A 23,801-nucleotide genomic window follows, 5' to 3' on the forward strand; every position below is an offset into this window, starting at 1 on the left:
ATTTTAAATACAAATGTAACTTCCAATATAATACAATAACTTGCAAGTTATGAAAGTGAATGTCTTTGAGGATAGGAATAAATTAAAAAAGAGAAAGGTGATACATACTTCGCCGACGGATGTGGCAAGAAGATTGACGATCTTCTCGTGGGGCACGGCGACGACGCTTTGATTGTTAATTTCGATAATCCTATGACCCACTCGAACACCTCCTCTTTCAGCGATACCGCCTCTTAGTAGACTACATATTACTCCATTCTGTACACTAAATCCTAATTGATATTTTGTGTCAGGTCTTTTGATTTTGACCTCGACTACTGGCGCGCACGGAACGACAGTTAGCTTGACGACTGTCTGATTTTTGGAATTCTTGATGTAAGTCTGACAAGTGGAGAGAGGCAAGCCAACTAATGAAACACCATTGATGGCTATTATCTGATCACCAATATTTAATTGTCCGCAACGAGCAGCCGCTCCAGCTGGTGCCAAATTTGCAATTACAACTGTCGGTAGCATAGAACCCCATCCAGATTCAACAATTACTACACCCAAAATTTCGCCTTTCGCCTTTGGTACCACAACCTGTAAATGTTCAATGATACAAATTTGTTAATTTCAATCAAAAAATCATAAGTAATTACTATTTTACTTAGTCTCTTTAATGAATAGTCTTTTATGAAATGATAAGTATGATCTATCTAAACGTTAATTTCAATTTGAAAATTATTTTTCATGCATAAATTGGACGGAGGACCCACGCAGGGTTTTATAAGAAAACTTATATCTGCCAATACTTCTGTTCGTCATTACATATATTAGGTCAATTATTAAGTTCGCGCCACTTATTATTTTGCTATTTAGAAACATTTAGTTTCGATATCATTCGCATTTTCTTTAAATGCCAATGAATAATTAGATTTAGATTTGGAGACTTTAAATATTTCTTGAGTTAATAAATGCAAAGATAAAAAAATGGCAACGGCAAAAGTTGTCCACGTCTTACACTTAGCCTTCATTTTCTTTAAATTCTGATCCAGCTACAGAATTATTATTCATCTATATCGACACAATAATTCTTCAGAAATTCTGCTGACCAAGATTAATTGTAACGGATAAACAAGTTTGACCATTGCCATTTTTCATCTATACACTTATTTTTTTCAATTTTTCTATCACATTTCGCATAAGTGCTAATAATATTTTTTGTTCCTTGAGGGATGCTCTGAAATGTTCTGATACTCAAAAATGGCTACATTTTAACTCTTCTTTCCGAATCAGTACAATCAGGAAACTATCTGGCGCGAGAGAAAACATTTTTTATAAAAGGCGCAAATATTATTCGTAGTATTGTTCATACAATTCGTTGCTGTGTTTCCTTTATGATATTGGACGACATTAACAGATCAGAAATTACGCTCGCGTCACAGTGGTTTTTGATAGTTCATTAGACAGAATATACTACTAGATTATATATAGTATAGAAATTAATGAATTACCTCTTTTTGCATTTCCTTTTTGGCAAACATCTGTAGTTCGTCACCGAATATTTCTTGAGAATTGAGTACTTCCTGATAATCCATTTCTTTTACGAAACTATGGTCTTCTATTCCATTTGCTTTAAGGAATTCCATGTAAGCTACTTGAAATGCTTGTCCGATGCTTTGTGCAATAAATCGGGCTTCTTCGCTTTCAAACACGTGACAAATCATCTTTGGAGTTCTGTTGATTTTCGGCGCCTCTTCCATTTCGTGTGGTACAAATCGTCTTCGTGCCATTAGCACCACTACATCACCAATATCTGCTATATAAGATATTGTTCTTAACGCGTGATCCATCATGATCTCTTTTAGATCCGTATTCAAAACCATGATCTTTTCCGTCGAGATGAACAAATCAACTTCCGTACTTGGTTGAGTTTCGCCATCCGGTGCCTGTACGTACAAATTTTTATTTGTTTATATTCGAATGGCATAGAAAATCAAAGCACTGAAAGTCTGTTTTACGTCGACGTAGTAGATTCAATGACAACAATAACGAATTTCTAAGCTGAATCAACGATAAGTATTTATGTAGTAACCTTTTGAAATTAAAACGAAGAGATTGAAACAAGAATAGTATGAAAATATTATACGATTGTTCGACTGATTACTAGGGTAGATGTAGCAAAATGAATCTGAAAATGAGGGAATTCGACGATTGTAACTCTTACTTTTTACATTACGCTACTACCTACACTATCAATAGCTTTCTTCTTTACAAACAGAAAGATTAATCTTCAATTTTTATTTAAAGGGAGCATATGTATGTAACTACTGACAATATCTGTTTTTAAATCAACACATTTGCCGACTGTTTGAAAAAGTTTTTCATAAAGGCAGTTATCAAATGTAATTATAAATGTAATTAAAAAGTGCGCTGTAGTTCTGGATTTGTTGGTCTAAAGATGTCTTCTATTCTATAAAATTGCAAGTATTATTAGTAAAATAAATTTATTAACGTGCTTTCGAGTATTATGTATATTTTTCAATATGTATTTTGCATCACATATATTGTCGAATTTGTTATGAATATTTTCAAAAATGTTTACTTAAAAAGCAAAAATTGTGAGATTAAACACTAATTATCTTGTCGTTTTTATCTCAATATCAATTTATTAGCAAACCAAATGATTTAAAGCTTATCATAAAAGTATTGTCATCAATGATATTGTCGTCGAGTTCATTAAAAATCGTGTAGAGTAAAAGTACTAAATGGAAGTTCCTACTTTCAACTACCTATATATGTTTCATCTTATATCTTCATTACACATGAAAAAGATATTCAATTAAAATGGTATTGTAAAAAATACGTACCAATGCCTATCACGAAGAAGCAGCATGTAGAATAAAATAAAGGAAGCAATTAATTAATTAATTGAGATTAACAATATTATACAGTAAAGAACAGTAAGAAAAGATGCTGTAAGTTTACTATATATCATGTATAAATTTATTGCAAGGAATGATGCACAATATTGAAAATGCGATTGTTAGTAAGTTTGGTGAAATAGAATTCACGTCCATATGTATTTTTTCTATACTAATAAACTTGAAATTCGAAACTTCCGTAAACCTGAGAGTTTAATAAGAAAACCTAATCAAATATGTGTGTCACGTATAATTGTGAAAAACATTATACATTCAAAGTACAATTCGTTTAAATAATCATGTCTAGTTACACCCATTTTCATTGACAACGAGTAAATCCAGATAATTTTCATTTAAAACAATTAAACAATTATTAATCTATCGAAGAAAAATATTTTTCTCTTACATTATCTTTGAAATATTATAATTATCTTATCCTTCTATCTTATTAATACGTATAAAAGTTTATTTTCTTGGTCGTTTTTGCTTTAAGCTCTGATTTTGAGTGTTTTCAACTTATAAGAAACTGTTACTTGATAACATATCAGTGTTGTGAGACGGTAATAATCACTGAACTTTACATCGATTGTAACGTAAATTTGATAAGCAAAAAGTGGCTCTTTAAGAGAATACGTATATAGTAGGTAAATAAGTAATAAAAACGTAAAATTATTAGAAATTGGAAGCTAGATTTTACTAGCGTCTCTAGCAACGATCAAACGGCCGTAAAACATTTTGTCTAATCTGAACACTCGCTAGTATGCCACGCTCCATACGTTGAAATCTGCATCAGCATCGGACTTTGCTTATTAACCAGGACAATATACGGATTCCTGCACCGATTGCTGATTCTATACAGGCGACCTATACGCGCAAGACTTAATTATTCTTCCTTTCACGTTCTTTCGTGCGGTTGGTTCCTCGCGATAAACATTGTTTTTCATTTCTTTTTACGGAAGGAAGCGTCTCTTAGAAAACACTGTAATTCGATCAAGCAATAGTTTCATTACTTTTGAAAATAATCAATGTCTGACAAGAGATGTCTAACATTATCAATGTTGCAAGATGTTGCCATTCTTGTACATATCCTAAAAGGTATCGTCATACATTCTTGTTACACTCGACGAGAAAAAAGACAACGTCAGAAATGTCAGAAGCTTGCGTACACCTGACAGATTTTCGTGGTATATCTTTCTGTGGAGTAATGTCTTTTATTAAGTAAATTATTTTTTGCATCTTCTATTTATTACTTTATCTTGTTAACTGTAGCATTCACTACAAAGCATTTGCTGTGTAACACTACGAGCTATCTAAGAGTTTTCACTCTTCAATATCCAATTTGCTATTTAAAGCGCTAAAATTCTTTCTTTAAAACGAAGATATATTTAGTAGAGTATCGGACGAATAATTAAATTTGAAGGATTCAAGAACTAAGGTAAGTAACATGTACGTAAAATTCGAGTACTCGTTGTCAGTGAAAGAAAGCGAAGGTGTAATGTAAAGAGAAACGAGAAATAAAAAAAGCAATCTGTTGCAGGTAGGAGAGTCGAACATAACAACGATTATAGAATAGAATATAATGATACATCTAAGGGTTGGAGGGCGGACCTTGATCTTAGTCACAGCCTCCCGCACTATGTGGTTGTTAAGGCGCTTACGTCTCCCTTCCTCTTCAACTTCAACCGATCCGAGAAAGTGAAGCCTGAAAACGGTGGTGGGCTCCATAGAGCCACTGATCGGGGCCAGTTTTGGTTGGAGCCCCACAGTCTGCGACTCGGACTGGCCCCCACCAGATGCGTTCCCTATGAGTTCTTCACTCGAGTCGCATTCATCTTCCTCGAAGCTTCCTTGCGATGCAACGCTGCACCGACCAAACCCTTGCTGCCCCCCATAGTTTAACAGCGTAGCCTGCATACCCGTAGCCATTGGCCCCTCCTTCCGTAACGATAAACAAAACAAATGCTCTTGCTAGTCACATTACCACGCACCACCGACACCACGAGCAAACGCGGACAATTTTTTCGTCTTTTCATTTCCCACTTTTATTTTTTTTTTTCTTTGCTTTTCCTCTACAATGCATTTACATTTCTCAAATTTATTGTCGTTCTACTCTCTCCTCTATCGTACATTCTTCACCACGACAAATACAGAACTAAACTCGATTCGGAGCAAAGAAAATTCATTACGTTTGATCTTAATCGGCTTGTTATTTTCCTTTTACCGAATACGTACATAAATACATTAATACACGATCGGTATTATATTTGTTCTATTTCGTGTTTTGGTTGGAGCAAGTGTGTTACGGGATAACTTGACGTTTGTTAAATATTAACTTTCAAGTATCGGTATGATGGAAATCACACACAGATCAGATCGAAATTCGTGTGAAACGTTTGAAGTATAAGCCAACAAACTGTACAGAACCACTGAATTGTATACGATAGAAGCTGGTACTGTATCATGCTTCGAGATGTTGGCACTCATCATCTCACACAGAGAATGTCCTATTGTTGTTCAAATTTAGGACATCGTGCAGATCTGTACAGATCTATACATTTTTAGGATTCTTAAGAAACATTTGAACATGTAACAAATTTAATAATATTCATTTTCATCGAGTTTCTAGACGTAAAATCGTCAAAATATGAGTTACGAATCATTTCCTGATATATTATGATAATATATCTTGGAATCAAATTATTTGCAAATTCTTTTATTATATGGCACCTTATAAATATCAATTGTAAAAATAAACTGTTTGGTGAGAATTATAGAAATATTAATAATTCATAACTATTAATAATGTTTTAGAACTAAGTCTTGAAGCAAGTTCATCTTTCAACGATACATTTATTTTAAGACGCCGTGTGTTTCTAATATTTATATCCTCCGTTCAGATTCGAAAATAACGCAGATATATTGAAATACATATATCGCGTTCTTAATAGAAGTGACGTTACTTGGAAAATCCATCTTACGAGTATGCTTCTTCTTGTTGATAAGTTGATTATCAGAATAACGTGTTATTATGTTCAGAGCGCGTACTTAGTTTCTTGTATCTTCGAGTTGTGTCACTTTCGAAGTTAGAGTCTGATACGTGCAATATTCTTTCTGTCCTCAAAAAGTATCTAAAATTACCTTACATATGTACGTGTTACAGTGAAATATAATAAAATATTAGCTTCGTTTTATCAAGGCCGACTTTTATTTTTTATTATATTTTTTGTGCGCTACAGATACTGCCGTGTAAAAAGAATTTCCAAGGCAAATTGAAATTAAACTGTGACATTCTTATTTCGGAATTAACGTATCAGTCCATATGCTAATGTGAAGCACACAAGTCCATCAATATAAATGTACTTTATACATTTTTTTTCCTTCTATACTGTGATTTATGTTACACGAAATTTTTATAATACACGATCGTGCAGAAAGAGACATAGTGTTGCGTACAATCTACGAAGCAAAGTAGGGCAGACAACTATGTATACACAAGAAAGTAATCGTAAAGGAGCCGAATAAATATGCCTCTTTTTCATGAATAATATCAATATATTTAAAATACATTGTCCGAATCTTCCAAGCATGTAAATACATGCATAGTAAGTTAATTTTTACCAATGTAATCATACAACGATTGTTTTTCATTGTGCTTTGGTTTGCAAAAGCCACAATCTTATTTTTAAATCTTATTGTATTAATTTATCACTGGTATATACATGGCATAGTTAACAAAAGCAACGTTTTTATTTGTTTATATTTATAGATATATGCTTATATTTGGTATTTTATCCAGCTCCTATCCGAGACAGATAAACACAGAGAAACATCAAAATCACATAAAAAAAGTGAACGATAGGTAGGTGGTGGTGGTGGTAGTAACATGAGGAAGGGGTGACTATTAGAGAACATTCGGACTTTTTTACGTAGTGATCAATTTTAATGCAGATCAATCCCCAAATTAGTCTTGTGTACAATCAAACTATGTCTTAGTATTCGAATATTTCCTAAAAAAATTCATTTACAGAATGATTAAACAATATTGTGTAATTATGTATATAAAAATGTTTAGGTGAAAATGCGAAGAATTTTCAAAATTATATAAATAAGAAACAATAGTTCATATAGAAGTTGTCTAATAATGAGAAAATTATTTTATAATGTCTAATTTGATAATTAAATGTCATTTCAATACACTGCAATATTTTTGTTGATTTATTTATTAGTAGAGTATTTGACATAATACTTTTATAAAAACGGTATTGAGCCATCGTGTTATCACGATTATAGCATAGTATGTTATACGTTAAGGCTAATTTTAGAAAAATATAAAAATTCCGAACAGATTGTTTGGGTGATCATTCTGCATGTAAAGCATTATAAATATGAACATAGATCCCGATATATACTTATGTAGTTACAGTGTAAAGTTCCCTTGCAATTCGAAATTTTACTGTTGTTATTGGAAAGTGTTAAGTTTAATATTACAACTCAGCTTTGAGAAATACAAGTTATTTTTTATTCCAAATGACTTTCCAAACGAACAGGCAAAGATTTTCATACTTTATACTTTTATACTGTAGCAGATTATCCTGTATAATTTTAACAATAAATTATGCAATTAAAAGACATTATATTTTTAGATAGAAATATCGTTTTACAACGTGGTGTAAACCATGCTATTATAATTATCGTGTAAATTTAAATTACTTTCCTCCTTTAAATATTAATTATCTCTCTTAAGTTTAAAGTTTTTTAAGAATCTCGACTGAAAGTTTAATTCAAGATATTAATTATATTTTACTTTAATTTATATATTTACATCGATATTCGCATTTTTTGAGATAGCATCAATCTGTTTTATTCGAAACTGCTTATTAAATATTTTATGCAAAATTTATATATTAGCTAATATAACATCTAAATAACATACGATGTGTAAAATCGTTCTCTTATACAAAATTAGTGATATTTTGTATAGAAATTTATCGAGAAACTAAATCTTTTATCTTTTTTAAAGTTTTATCATTTTATGTAACTTTTCTAGAATATTGTAATTAGAAAATTATTCGAATACTAAACGATTGAATTACAAAGGTATATGATACTGTATAAAATAGTTCGGTGTAAAGATGGAACAAAATACTAATTCATCAGAAGAGACGTGATCAAAGCATGTGTGTAGAAAAAAGCACAGTCAAATGCTAATAATGTAAGTCTTTTCTTATACCGAGTGAAACATGAGTTTATGAAAAATACATAGAGAAAATTCAAAATTACCGTACCTTTGCTTTCTTAAAAACAACGTATCAGCCTGGTATTATAATAAAATACAAAAAATATATCGTATTTAAATAGAGTATTTAGAATCCACAACACGATCAATTCTTTTTAGCAATTGATAGTTCATCTTATTGCTACTTCTAAATTATTAAATGTTCTATATTAAAATGTTGATTCTGATTGGCGATGTTTCATTTCATGTTAAATATTTTAAAATTCCCAGCATATCGAATCACGTGTTTTTTTTTTTTTTATCAGAATTTAAACAAATTAAATTTTATCAAAATTTTAATATTTTAAATTCAAAGTTTCGTTTAATATATAAGGTTGTTCGAAATTATTATTTCTATTTTATTAGATTTAATTCGATTGTTGTTAGTTTTAAACAGTCGTATCCGATAATTCAATTAAGTAAAATGTTGGCAATCAACGTGTTGCTGATTCAGAAATTATTTGTTTGGTGTACATTAGTCAATGATTTCTTAATGTTATATTACCAGAAATTACATTTACATAATATAGGATTAGAAATCAATAAAACAAGAATTGTGTTGAAATTCTGAGGAAAGGTTAACTTCGAATATAATCCTTCGTTTTCGCGATATTCCTAACTTGTGGGAAAAACTCTCAGGTTTAACTGAAGTATCTTAGCAAAAACTTTAATTTATTTTGTTTGAACATACTTTTATACTAGGCTATTTATCAGCTAAAATTTAATAAAATACATATAAATTTTTATAATACATATTTTTTATGACATTCTATATTGCATTTTATTGTACATGCAAGGACGCGTCAGTGCATTATATTACTGTTATACACATAAATCGCATATACATACATCTTATAGAGCTACCGAAAAAATATTACACTTCTATAAATATTCAACATAAATTATTTTAAACAATAGTTTTCTTGATATATCTCATATAAATCACCGTAATATTTAACAGCTTGCATATATTGCACAGATAACGCAATAGGTATAAACGAACATATATTATGTATGTATATGTAATAACTATCTACAGGTATAAATAAAAAATACTGTGAAGAACAAATAAGAGACATTTGATTATTCAAATTATTGAAATTTTAATCCTATCTAAAGATAAGATTATCTAAAGATAGGATCTAAAGATCCTATTGAATTCAATGCAATATATTCTTTATAAAGTGTTTGATAAATGGAAAGTTCCAAGATTAAATAACAAAAATATCAAATATCAAAATGATTCCTTGTACATTGAAATTAACATTAATTAATGAAGAAATGAGATATTCTTCTCTAAATTCGCACGATGTACTACTATGTTCTGATGTTTCTGCCATTGATCTTATAATTATTTTATACATATATGCACGCATTAAACCTCGAAGTAAAAGTTAGATACAATTAATATCTTAAGAAGTTACTTTTTATATTATTTATTGAAAGCTATGTTGATATTAAAAGAGTGAAAATTGAATGCGTGTCTTATACAATGAATGATCGAAACTCAATAATTAATTATGCACGCTAATATTCTATTAAAGTACGAATCATTTTGTCTTCACGATCGAGAAATTTCACGTTTATCAAACACAAATCTTCTATAAATAGGAGTTATTCTTCCCTTCTTGTAATTTTTTCACAACATAAACCACTGTTTGTATATACAAACATATCTGTATTGACAAAACAAGAAATGAACAAAAGAGGAATGCTTACGATAGCAGCAGGTCTTTACCTATGAATTATGAAGTTTCGAAGGAACTAAAGATCTGCCATGCATTTACCGAATGAATTGTGCAAACGATACAAATATGTCTAATAGTGGACAATCTACCCTTACTTCGCAGTGTTGCAATCGTTTATAATAATATTATTAGTAACGCGCGATAAATGTGAGAGTTATGAAAATTATACGTGATCTCTACCGCGCACATAGAGCGTAAATGAGTGCATGTAACGTTTAACTTGACATTAGATATCCTAACATATTTAAATATGTTGTTAATTATAAATACATATGGTTATGATCAGATAACCGTATAGAATAGGACTCAGCGATAGGTTTCATCGAAATAAAATATATAAGAAAATTCCACATCAAATTAATTACGTTTTCTAATTTTACTTTTTCATCGTTTGTAATTGTAAAGTAAATTGCGTGTAGAATTTTTCCGACATTCTAAATACAAAAATATATGTCATATTCTTTGCTCTTTTTTATGCAAATTGCACTTTCTAAATCCTACCATACCTTGTTCCATATATTTTGATTATCTCTTAATTTCTTATTTTTGAAAGGAGTGTTAATCAGGATGCTATAGTTGAATGCACAATGTAATTTTCGTGTTAAATAAATCGTAAAAGATCGCTCGGTAAATTACTGTTTCCGCAAATCAGATTAATTTAACGTGGAATAATTATCAAATCCTATGATATCAAAGAAGTAAAAATATAATTTTGAAGGAGGGAAACGAAAGAAGTATGTTGTAAGGTAAAGAGCATATGCGTAAAATGCAAACATAGAATAAGAGAATGATAAGCGTACCTTTATCCTAGACACAGCTTCCTCTGCCTGACACATACGAGTCGACTTGGTAGGTTCTCCCTCGCAGACGAGCTGAGTAGATCCGAGGTATCTGGCTCGGAACAATACTCCTTCGATCAAAACTGAAGAATCGTTGAGAAGAGCTGAAACGTTCAAAGAAATGTACCAGTTAGACTTTTCACGTGATCTCCTCTTGCTCAAATTGCCAAACACCAAAGAATAATCAAACGGTGACCGAACAAGTCTAATTGAAGACGCGCGTATTGGAACAGGAACGCTTCCCATCAAGGTTTCATCATTTTTTAAATTGTCTGTTAACGTTATATCCATATTTCTTATTAACCGATTGGTTGCTTGATGTCGTTTTCTGATCTTTTTTAGGCTTCTTACAAAATTACCAATTCTTTCTTGTTTCGTAATTAAGTATCAAAACGGTTCTGTATGCGTTAAAAGTTCTGGTATAGCAAGCAAGTATAGTATAATTTTAATGTTCTTCATAGTTCTTTAACATATTTTAATAATGAATACGTTCTTTGGTCGATTTATTTAATTTATTATCTCTTTAAATTCAACAACTAATGTCAGGTATGGAAAATTGGTATTTGTTTGAATATATATATTTCATATATGAATAATTATTCGTATCACATAAATCTTTAAATTATAATTATCAATTATATTTATTTAAAACAATATAATTTCCTTTCTTTGCACTTCTTATTCTTCATATTTCTTATACTCCATAATTGATTTCTTGTAATAGTTCTTCACTAGTTTCAATAGATCTAGGCTTGATCCGAAGTTTCCAATTTTATGTAACTAATATACGTATATAATTCAGTTACATAATAAATAGATAAAATGATTCCACTGAAATGGACATTCTTAATTCTTAGCTTTTTCTAACAAATCTAACATCTAAATAGATTATAAGTACATCACAGAAGTTCATTTCGTACAGTACTGATCAACTTCCATAAATATTCTCGGAAAAGGAATTAGATCAAATAGTTATCAGCCGATGGGATATTATCAAGTTATCTGTCATCTTATCAAAGGGTTTAAAGAGATACAAATTCATGTCTTCCAAACATGCAGTGATGTTAATGCTTATAAATCAGTTAGACAGTTTGCTTGCTACAGCAAAACTGTTACGTAATATTGAAAGTAATGTTGTTACTTAAGTTATCCATTAGTAATCTTATTTAGTATAATTAGTAATCTTATTCTTATTCCTTCCAAATTTATAGAAATAGCAAAATTGCAAACATAATTCTTACTGTCTTCAATCATCAGTGTAAAATCAAAAGTTGCGTTACATTAGTTAAGTAAAATGAAGAACAATTTTGACTAACTTTCCACAGTTAACTGATTATATTGCAAGTTCCAAGTTTGAAAAAATTATAAATTTTACTTTAAACTACCTACCGAGTATATCCAACAGGAATGCAGCAAATGAAAGACACATTTTATACATTTATTAATATGTACATAATTTGAAAATGAATAGTTAAAATAATCAAAATGATAGAGTTAGGAATATTCTTTAGAGTTTGTTTTGAATCGAGTAAGATCATAGAAGTAACATTATCTATAGCATCACATAAGCTTTAATCTTATTGCAGAAAATTAAATAAGCATTAATTAAGCTTCTTTGCTTTCTTAATCTATATCATACATTATCAAATAAGATAAAAACAATTAATTTCGTATACCTTTAGCTTATCATGAGGTTTTCTAACATAGCAATATTATATCTTAATTTTCTAAAATATTTGTGATAAGCGATCCTTTTTCTGGTTTACGAACATTTATCATGAAATTTTAAAAATAATTTACAAAAAGTGCATACACATATATAGTATCACTATATTTCTATACTATTTACAACCAGAAAAATATATCACATGATATTAAATAACATTCCTCAGTGAGCAATAAAAATTATTGTTATATCACTTATTACAAATATTACAAAATTATTACGAAAAGCAATACTAAATAATGAAGTAACATGTACTTTGTATGTATTCGCAAAAAGCATAGAAATAGTTTTCATTACCTTCTTTATTTCTGCTTTTCTTCTTCTCTTCTTTTTCCTATTAAACATAAAAATATTTGCAATTACTTCACTACTAAAACAAGCGAAAATTCATCATACAATGTTATGAATACGTGCTTTTGCTAATTATATTTTGTACCACTTATCAAAGCTTCATGCAATATTTTTTCAAATCTAACTGTCTCGATAAATAAGTTTTGAGGAAATATTTATTGCAACTAATGTATAGTTAAATAAGTTTCGAAAGACCTTAACCCGAACCATGAATCTCTTTTTATAAAATTAATAATTAAATTAAACGTCAGTGTATAAAATCTATCATTTACATATATTTTGAAAAATACTGTATGGATGTATATGCCTTTTATTTCATTGCTTTTGTATTGTCTAGCTATCTTAATATTGCAATATTGTTTTAATATTGTAATATTTTTCAAAATGCAATCTGAAGAAAAAAAAAGAATAAAAGACTGAAAAATGAAAAATAAGGCAATTACTTTTTTTAATAAAATCGTACTTAAAGATTACCGTTACCATTTGGCTCTACTTTATTTGCATTACGAAAATAACGAAAACTGTTTTGAATTTGTTAATATGCATGCACTTGTGACGTACTATGTAACTATTTATCACTACTTTGTGTTTATATAATTTGTAAATTGCATTGATATATATCTCTTTAGATTAGTATATTATACAATTCATATTTAATCACCGAAAGGGAAGAAAAGATGGAAATTATATATGAGGGGTTCAGAAGCAAATCAGTACAAGTCCATTAGCATTGAAACCGAAATAAAGAAAGTTTTTACAATTTATATGGTTGTAAATATAACACTAATAAAGATGCAAAAAGCGATTTTTGTTATAAAATGACATACGAATAAGCTTAACCGTAAGAGAAAGAAAAGAAAACGCCATGTTTTTTAATAGAAATCAGATTAAATCAAAGAATGACATGTCAAATATTTGTCCGGATTATCACTTTCAAAGCTACTGGCATCAAAGTTCATTTGATTTGCCTTTGATATGAATGCTAGTGTTTTTTCATTTATTGTAGGCAAGATTCGATAAAACCTATAATAATGCAGCGGAGTATAACGTATCAGATCAAATATGTGTTTCTTTTTAATTTCTTTCGCGAGTCGATACTCTGGACTTTTTCATCTCATATGTCGATCTCATAAAATAGAAGATCATTCTGCAAACTTTCTTTACAACAAATTTTGCTAATTATTTAGAAAGCTGCCGCCACATTGAATTTCGATAACTTTTTAATATGTCGTTAAGGGCATGATTCTAAGCAATTTTTTTCTATACATGTAACCGCCACTCGATCTTAGTTTTCGAGATATTCGCAGAACTAGTCGGTATCGTTACAGTGAATATAATTGGGCATCCGTAGCAATGAGCGTTAGTTTGTTTGCGGACCGCCTCGTTGGGTCGGATTTAAAAAGCTAACGAAAGCCTAAATCTTATCTTTTGTTTATACGTAGTATATATAAACGAATCTTTCGTATTACAGCTTCGTGCACAACAGCATATTAAAAATGATTACCCTTAATGGTTTGCGTTAGGTTCGAGTTAGTCTTTAAAATTTGGTCGCCGCGTTATGACTAATATAATTTGGGTAACAATAACATAATTATAATTCATACTAAGCTTTATATTTTATTGATATTATCCCGTCGGAACAAATTTTCGAATACATTTTTTGCAGCTTCGCGTATGCGTACAAAGATAAAGAGATCAATGGCTGATGAAAGTAAACTGTGTCACAGGTATACACATATAGATAGAATTCTCTGTAGTGATAGCGACAGTTTTTTGAAAATACTAAGAGAGTCCAGCGGTAACATGCAAAGGGAAAAATTGTTTAAAATTTCTATAATATTTTTCAAAATCATCGAAATCTAGGACAGCATTCATAAATAATTATCTTCAGACTCACTATCAGAAAAAGGATAATTTTCTGATAACAAAAAATGCGTATTTTCATTTTTTTCTCTCACGTTGAAATTATTCTCTAAATAATAAACGACAAAGCGTAAACTTAACGCGACTTTAAAGTGACTTGCATTGATCATCCGCTGAATAATTTTAACCAGTAACTCAGTGGTCGATATAAGTACCGAAATCTATTGTATATCTACGTATAAAAGTAGCTACTTTATCAATTGAAATATTTGAACAATAAATTAGTTTTTAGATTATGCAACTCATTTTCGGGGAAAGTTGAACTTTCACTGATTGATTTCTGAACCCTCCATATAATGGTCTCTACGTATATAGTGGAAGAAATAGCAAATGATGTTATTGATTAGGAGGATTGTACTAAGATTACAAATAAATGCAATCAGTTACTCTAAAACTTGAAATTTTCAGAATTCAAATAGAAGGTATAAATATAGATATAAAAACCCCAAAAGCATTATAATTTTATCGAACACTTATTTACGAAATTAATAAAATAAAAAACAAATCCTTTTAAAAAACATTCATGAAAAATTATTAATTATTTTATGAATATCAAAATATGATATACAATTGTAACATAGAAAAGTACCTTTAATTTTTTTTTTATTTAACAATAATAATTTAACTTAATTAATAATTTAATTAATAATATTTGATAATATTTAATTAATAATTATCTGATAATTATTTAATTTTTAAATAATGAGAGGTTTTTTTTAACAAATAATGAATAACACGAAGATTGTAGTAAATATATCAATTGGCATTTGTTGTTTGTTGCTATTTAACTGAATATGTTACTTGCACTAATGGTAATAATAAATGAATAGAAAAGAGAGTAGTAGCAGTATGATTAGTAGCAGCCATAATAAAAGAAGATAGGTTGATGAAATGTAATTGAAGGGGCACCTTTTTCACCTTGTTGCTGGATTCCTTGAGACTCTGAGGGGACGAGGGAGAATTTTTGGCTGGAGTCTTCTGTGGACTTGTCGTAGGTTGTGAGGGAGTAGTAACATCACAATCGGAAGGCGGGGCTTGAATAACGGAAACTACTGGAGGAGGTGAAATAGAGGCAGAAGCGGAAGTGGATACACAGGCTGAGGTCGAAGCTAAGGGTTCCGAAGGTGCTAGCGGGCTTTCTACTGGAACGACACTCAGGCTTTTCGGGGGAGTTTGCTTAGGAGTTGGCACTTTTCCACTCATCGGTGGTAACATTGTCCTAGTCTTAGGCTTCCTCCACCCCTATGTAACACCAATTATATTTATTATGTTAGTCTGTTTACCCTTAAGATAATACCCCTACACAGATCATGCACTACCTAAGGCATATTTTTTATTTACTTTAATCCTTTACTTAGTTTAACGTATTCTGAATAAACTAATCTGTATGCATTATAATATCTTTTTTCGCAGAATACACGAGAAGGGGGCGATAAAGATAGAGAAGATATGAAATAAATTAAAATATTTTCTGTATAAAAATAACGGTTAATTTTACCTCAACAATTTTTTCTAATTGTAAATAGTTATAAAACATAAATAAGATATAAACACGAAACTATTTCAATCTTACTTTTAAGAGTTTTTATAATTCCTTTATAAAACCCATATTTCCTTTTCTTTATTAAAAACTAATATTTACTATTAACATTTGTAAACTATAATATTTATCTTAGTATCTTATTCAGTCAAATGATATTTTACTGTTATTAAATTTATTTGTTGTTAAATAACATTATTTATAATTACAATAAATACATATATAATTAATGAACTTTACTGAATTTCTCCTAGATATTGCAGAATATTTTAAAAATATTTTTTGTACTGCTAAATAAAGGATTAAGACCATTGAACAATTATATGTTATCATATCATCAAATAAATTGTATAATATGAGAATTATTAATCTTTAACGAATAAAAGAGTTTTGTTCTTGATATGTATAGGATATTCGAAACTGATTTGTCATGATCACAGGATTTTTCTACACCCTGAATCCTCGATGTGATCTTGACCTTGATGTTAAAGATCAAATTTCTTTGTTGCATCATATTCTACTCATTGTGAGGACGAAAGGTCTCCAAGGAATCGTGGTTTGCAACTCGATAGTTCTCTTGAAAAAAAAGAAGATATATTGAAGTTCCATTAATTTTAAAACTCGTTTTGCAATATGCTTATGCACAATTGGCAGTCAAATGCAGGAAAAGTAGCATCTATTGTCACACATAGATATCCCAGATCCATTATTATAAATTCGATATTTCCTTTTTCTTTCTTTTTCGTTATTAGCCCTTCTTATTCCCGAAGTCGCATTTCTACATTCCGACCAAATTTCTCCCCAAGATCACACACTGACTTTGATGATAAAAAAATTGTTGAATCGATCGATGATGCTGCTCCATCTCACACTAGTCAACCGGTTCATCAATTTTCTTATCATCTAAAGTCAGGGCGTAATCTAGGAGAAAAATTGATTTGGAATGTAGAAATGCGAGTCCAGGGCTGCGAGAGAGAAAAAAAGGGAGATATGGAATTTATAATAGTGGATCTGGAGTACCTATGTATGACAATAGATGCTACTTTTCCTGCATCTGACTGCACAATATAAGCAAATTACAAATAAACTGAATTTGAAAATTAATGGAACTTTAACATCCCCCCCCCCCAGAGAACTATTGAATTACGACTTACAATTCCTTGGATACTTTTTGTCCTCACGATGAGTAAAATACAATGCAACAACAAAAATTTTGACCTTTAATATCAACAAGGTCATGGTCAATTTTGCGGCTACTTTATTTGCAGATCTTTGACGATTCAGAGGTGTAGAATAACGCTGTGATGCTCGTGACAAATAAGTTTCAAATACCCTGTACATAATTACTACTAATAAGATACTGAATCAATAGATATCTTCTAACATAGAGCATCGATAATAATAATTTGTACATATATATATTTACGTGGTTATATATGAAAAGTAATATTTTTAATACAAAGTATTTTGTTAATTGTATAATCCGAATTATAAATGGCAATAATAAGAAAGGCTACTGAATAAATAATAAATATCAATAAGTTTTTAATTTTCATTATTAAAGGTTAAAATTATTAAGAATCTTTGACAGAACCTGGTTCAACATTTTTAAGGGCTATATTCTAAATTGCTGTAAATGTTTTTTTAATAAATATTTAGAATAATAAAAATCAACAGTAATTTTTTAAATACAAGATTTGAGAAGATAACATGAGAACATAAGAAGATAACTGTAATAATATAAAAGTGGAGAAAAGTTAAAGTTCGTACTAGAAAGAAAACTGTACTATATTTATTCGGTATCTTTGATTAGATATTATTTTTTAATACTATACATTTCGCCTGCAACAAAATACATGACGATTTCAGTTTATGTGTATAGTACATATACGCATACTGTTATCTTTAGAGGTGTGTTTTAATTTTACTAATTTGCGCGAAGACTATTTCGTCAATTCGTAAGATTGTGATTTAAAAAAGCCTTATTGAATAATATTATTTTATTATTATATATCTTACCTTGTCGTCGTAAAAACCCTGGTCGTCTGTTCTTTGCTGTCCAAGTAAACGATCAGTTTCGAGGTCAGTATCTGCCTCTTCTTCATCTGGACCCTCCTCGATTTCAACATCTGCTTCTTCACCCGTACGACGAACTTCCGACTCTTCGCTATTATTTTCCACGCAAATTCTCCGCCTGCCATCCGATAGACTACATTTTAGTTAGATGTTCTTAAAGAACAGTAATTACATCTCAAATACAAATATGAATGATTAATTTATTATGCAAAATAGTTTCTTTTTTATAATATTTTGTATTCTTAATATTTTTATTTTACAATAGATTATTGAGTCTATGCCGTTTAAACAGTACAAATATTTATATAAGAAAATATTCAGATTAAAAATTTATAATAATGACGTCTATAATAACTAAAATAAATATATGTATTACTGTCAATAAAGAATACTCTGTGGATTGATGTGTATAATAGTAACAATAAATACTATTGTAGAATAGATAAAATCTTACATTATAAATTATTTATGTAAATATAAAGATGTTTAACAGTACACATAATTCATGTTTGTAATTTTTATTGCTCATATCAGGCATTTTAATGCAAACTTTAAATGAATGGAATATGATACTGAAAGATTTTATTTAAAATTTTGAAAGAACAAGAGAAATAGCAAAAATACTAATACATAACTTATAAATTAAAATTTGAATATAATTGCTGTTGTTTTAATTCGTATTAAAAATATACAAATATTTGCAAACCAAATAAAAGAATACAAACTTTAAGAAAAGGAAAGTGAAATACCTTGGTATCCAAATAGGACTGACATTAGGTTCAGCTGGTTCTTCTGTAGAAGATTTTACAGGCAAAGTCTTAGTCCTTTGTAAAGCCATTCTAATGTCTTTAATAGCAGCTTCAACTTCACCACCTATTTCTAGATTAACGCTTTGTCTAGCCTGAGGTGCCGGTGGTGGCGGTGTGCCAAGAGGATCCAAACCATCAAGCTGAAGCTCATTTGTATCATACGAATTTTCTTTCTTAGGAACAAATAGATCAGGCGATGAAGTTTTTAAGGAATGCAAAATATCTTTACCGACATTTAAGCCAGAGAGATCTTTCCCAACTGAATCATTCTCTGTGGTAGCTGGATGAGTACTATCATTAATACGACTACGTTGAATAATTTCTTTTTCAATTTCATTAATTTGTCGCTTCATCAACATCACAGTTGGATTATTATTATCAGTATCACTGGCGTGTCCACTAGATAAGCCATCTTCAAGAACTGGCATGCTAGCATATATTCTCAATGAATCTGAATTATTTCCTAAATCACCAACTGATCCAAGAAGACCACTAGCTGGTATTAATTCATTATCCATCATCATTAATGAAACTTCACTATCGAGATCTCCACAATTACTGTCGCAATCAGTTGTTTCAGGACTCAATGTAAAATTGCGAGAGTGCCCGACTTGCAATCCAACCTCTGTTTCTCCGAGATCCTCACTACTGCCAGTACCTACTGAGAGGTCTAAGAAATTATTTTCATGTTCACCAGCCTAAAAAGAGACGGAATACTAAAATTCAAGTAAATATAATTTCATTTATGTAACATATTTTGGACTTTGTCTTTTTTTTATTGTAGATCGATTTTTGATGATTAACTTCAAATTTGATTAATGGCTTATATACAAATAAAAATTACTATATATACACATTTAGAAATTTGTTTGTATGAATATTCTTACATTTTGTGGAAAATCTGCTCTTTGTTTCTTGGGAGATTCATGAACTAGAACTTCCTCTGTTGTTGGTGGACCACTAGCTAATCGTTGACCAACATAAGCACTTCCTCCTTGTCTCCGCAATTCATAATCCAAATCCTTGAGAAAAGAATATGGTTATACGCGGTAGTTCGAAACATAGTTACCATCATAAAAAAATCAATTTTAGTACAAGCAAGAAAAGTCAGAAAATGCTTTTTAATGTAAACCATGTGCTAACATTGTAAGATAAAGTTACATTAAAAGAATTAAAAGCTTTAACTAAGGCATGAATAAACTTAAAATATCTATAATATTAAATGTGTATTTATGTAAATTTTAGTTTTGTCGATTATAATACATATAAAATAAACAAAATGTTGATACCTGAAATGGGAAAGACTCAGTACTGTTTTCCTTTTCTTTTGTTGGTGGTGGACATTTAAAGAATTCCTCAAGTACTTTTCGAGTTTCTGAGAATTCATATAAATAATCAAATGTACTACCACCAGATGATACCAAATTGCTTATATTATCTGTAGGTATAGTTGATGGTTTTAAAGAGTCTTCTTCTTCATCTTCAATTTTAGGAGATGGAGGAGAGGCATTTACAGCTTGATCATCAGAATAATTTATATTTGTTTCTACCACAGCCTTTTCTACGATGATTTCTGCAGAAGTATCCTCCTTCTAAAAAGAAACATGAAAATATTCTGTAATTTCTATTTTCTTGATATAATAATATAATCTTCTCTCCTCTTTCTCAAACTTGAATTTTATTAAATTTAAAGATAATTATACATATGTATAAACTTATAAAAGACTTTAAAAATTGTTAAGGTGTTTAAGTTACACTATACACTCTGTATAATAACACAGGAAAATATAGCTATTCATTTGAAACATACCTCATTATGACTTGGCGTTGTCGGTAATACTCTCTGTGGAAAACCAGGCCTTGGTGTCATGTATACAGATGGTGATGACAAAAGGCATGGAAGTTGAGTATCACGTACTCCGTAACGTCGTGGACTTTCAGAATATTGTGCTATTGGTAATTCACCAATTACTCTTGTTACTTTGTGATTACGTTCTGAAGATGGTGAGTCTACTTCACAATCACTAGCTGGAGTAATAACCTAAGAATATATGTTCTATATAGTATTTAAAACTTTAGTTTAGATAATAATACATAAAAACATTTTACTTCTCAATTGCTTTACTATATTAAATATTTTAAATAATTTTATTATATTCATTCTACAAAAAAGAAGATGTAATGAAATCTGATCATTTATTTAATTGAGTAAATACAAATATATATTATACATAAAACAAGCAAATAAAAATATGCACCTTAAAAAATTCTGAAGTATTACGATGATATGCCGTTGTTGGGCTCGGTGTACTTCCAATGCTAGAACTTAAGGGTTCTGGAGGAATGCGACCTCTTTGAGATTCCTCAGTTTCGAGGCTTAAATTAGTTGGTGTAACTTGATTGGTATTGTTAGAAGTTAAGTCTAGTCGCAAATTTTGCCAATTATCATCAATGTCATCAAAGACAACTACTTCACCATCACTAACGATAGCCATGCTTCTTGCTGGCGTAGTGTGATTTGATTGATAATCTATGCAGCTTTTTGATAATCCATAATCAAGATCCGCAGTATTTTTTGATATACCATATTCTACATTATTGCTATTCAAAATTGAGTCATAGTTAATAATACGATTGCTGTGATTGCTCTTAGGGGAATCATAGTCAATAGATTTTGTTGGATTATGTCGCACCGAATGTATTTCTGAAGAAAATACAGTTTCTGTGACTTCTCTATTAGAACGCTGCTTTCTTGTATCACCGCATCTAAAAATTCAGTCATATATAATTTGTATTATTATATACAATCCTTCATCAGGAAAATAATACACAACTATTTTATTAAATTTGATAGTCGTATGAATAAATGAAATTTTTCTTGTTCAATTCTACCATATATTTTGTGTACTAGAAGTAGGTAATACTTTTCAAATTACCGGCTTCTTAATTCCCATATAGTTTGAGTGTTTGGTGATTTATTATTTCTTTTAACTGATAGCTTGTTATCTGTTTGAATGTCTTCATTATTTAAGGAATTTGATGCCGCAAGAAAGCGTGATTTTCTAGCTGCTACTTTACCTCGACTCTGAGAAAAAACTTCTCGTCCACCAGCAATTTCTATAATTCTAAAAAAATAATAATTATTTAAATTTACGTTTAAAATACTGTTTGTAAAACTATTTTTTATAAATCAAATTGTTATATAGTATGTTAAAAATTTATATACAAAAATATAAAACAATAAATTTGTAGAAATACCTTAAATTTATTTATTATATTTAATCCACTTGTTTATATGGTTATTTATTACATGTTAAATCAAGTTTAAACACTATTGAAGTAAAATGTAAAAGGAATACATAAGGAATTAAATAATTAAATAGAATAAACATAAAATTTTTGAAACATATGCTGACATATTATTTATTTCATAAATACAAATATTAAATGCTATTATATTCTATGAAATATTACACTAATGTTGATGTAAAACCAACAGTAGAAAATAACAAAAGATAAATGGGAACACAAAATATGTAGTCAATATTTATTTTATTATAAATTATTTAGATATCAAATATCTATGAAAATCTGTAGAAATATGTTTATAGTATAAGAAAAATCTAATATAATTTTCATATTTATTTACATTTATATTATAACCGTATTGTCTTTGTACATATGTATAATTATATTAAAAATAAAAATATGAAAGGAGATCAATATTTTCTTATTGCAATCATAAATAACTTATTAATCTACATCATTAAATTAAATTTATTCAGAAATTTTCTTGGAAAAAAAGTGAAACATAATGCAAAGTATTAATAGTATTCTTTTAAAAATTTTTGTAATAATACGATCATCTGAAATATATTTAATGCTTTACAACTTAATAAATTTCAATAAGAAAGAGACATTACAATTACTAGATGAAAATACATTGTCTTCGTCGATATTATTTAATAAATTTATATTAAATAACTTTCCATCGTAATAAATAGTATTGTTAAAGACACTTTGAACTGATTATCTTAATTAAAATCATTACGAAATGAGTACTGATAGTATCTGTAAAATAATGTAAACAAAGAGTGTAGGAAACTTTATTATGCTATATCATTTATTATATAGTTAGTACTTACATTTTGTTAATAAAAGAAATTAGTTTATATAAAAGTTTGTTGTTAATATAATAATAAACAGTTTATATGATATACATTTTTCATTAATCACCACAAATTAAGCTTAAGAACAAAAAGTGATACAATCTAACCTAACATCAATTGCTGTGTAATGTTTATCGACTAAACTTCGATTGTGTCATTGACAAGTTTATCGATTGTTTCAAAATGTGGGTAAAATTTTTATAAATATTTGATTCTTTAATCGTTTAGGTATTTTAGAAATATTGAATTTAAAGATAATAGAATTAAAAAAGCATAGTAACTAAGAGATGAATATAAGAATATAATATAGTGTAAGAAATTAGAAATAAGAACCCAATAACAATTTTCTTGTAATAGGCTATGAGATTAAAATAAATCAATTATTAATAAATCAATTATTATGTAATTAAAAAAGTAATAATGAATTATTCATTCCTCT

The 23,801-nt window shown here is 29.3% G+C and overlaps 1 protein-coding gene across 11 annotated transcripts in view; it reads right to left on the reverse strand.

Moving 5' to 3' along the window:
* The window catches only part of LOC122577614, a 41,981-nt gene that overhangs the window by 8,766 nt on the left and 9,414 nt on the right, over positions 1 to 23,801 (reverse strand). For 2 of the 11 annotated variants that reach the window (XM_043749013.1, XM_043749012.1), the window contains 14 exons: positions 22,130 to 22,318; positions 21,452 to 21,959; positions 21,004 to 21,234; positions 20,483 to 20,785; positions 20,081 to 20,215; positions 19,134 to 19,891; positions 18,328 to 18,517; positions 15,678 to 16,010; positions 12,792 to 12,828; positions 10,730 to 10,872; positions 4,515 to 4,841; positions 2,853 to 2,858; positions 1,497 to 1,931; positions 109 to 582 (listed from right to left, as the gene is read on the reverse strand). In XM_043749013.1, the coding sequence (XP_043604948.1) occupies positions 109 to 582; positions 1,497 to 1,931; positions 2,853 to 2,858; positions 4,515 to 4,841; positions 10,730 to 10,872; positions 12,792 to 12,828; positions 15,678 to 16,010; positions 18,328 to 18,517; positions 19,134 to 19,891; positions 20,081 to 20,215; positions 20,483 to 20,785; positions 21,004 to 21,234; positions 21,452 to 21,959; positions 22,130 to 22,318 (4,069 nt within the window). The remainder of the gene's footprint in view (positions 1 to 108; positions 583 to 1,496; positions 1,932 to 2,852; positions 2,859 to 4,514; positions 4,842 to 10,729; positions 10,873 to 12,791; positions 12,829 to 15,677; positions 16,011 to 18,327; positions 18,518 to 19,133; positions 19,892 to 20,080; positions 20,216 to 20,482; positions 20,786 to 21,003; positions 21,235 to 21,451; positions 21,960 to 22,129; positions 22,319 to 23,801) is intronic. The other 9 variants (XM_043749015.1, XM_043749017.1, XM_043749014.1 and 6 more) reach the window with 9 other exon arrangements.

The sequence above is a fragment of the Bombus pyrosoma genome, linkage group LG2 (assembly GCF_014825855.1).
Source record: "Bombus pyrosoma isolate SC7728 linkage group LG2, ASM1482585v1, whole genome shotgun sequence".
NCBI classification, from domain to species: domain Eukaryota; kingdom Metazoa; phylum Arthropoda; class Insecta; order Hymenoptera; family Apidae; genus Bombus; species Bombus pyrosoma.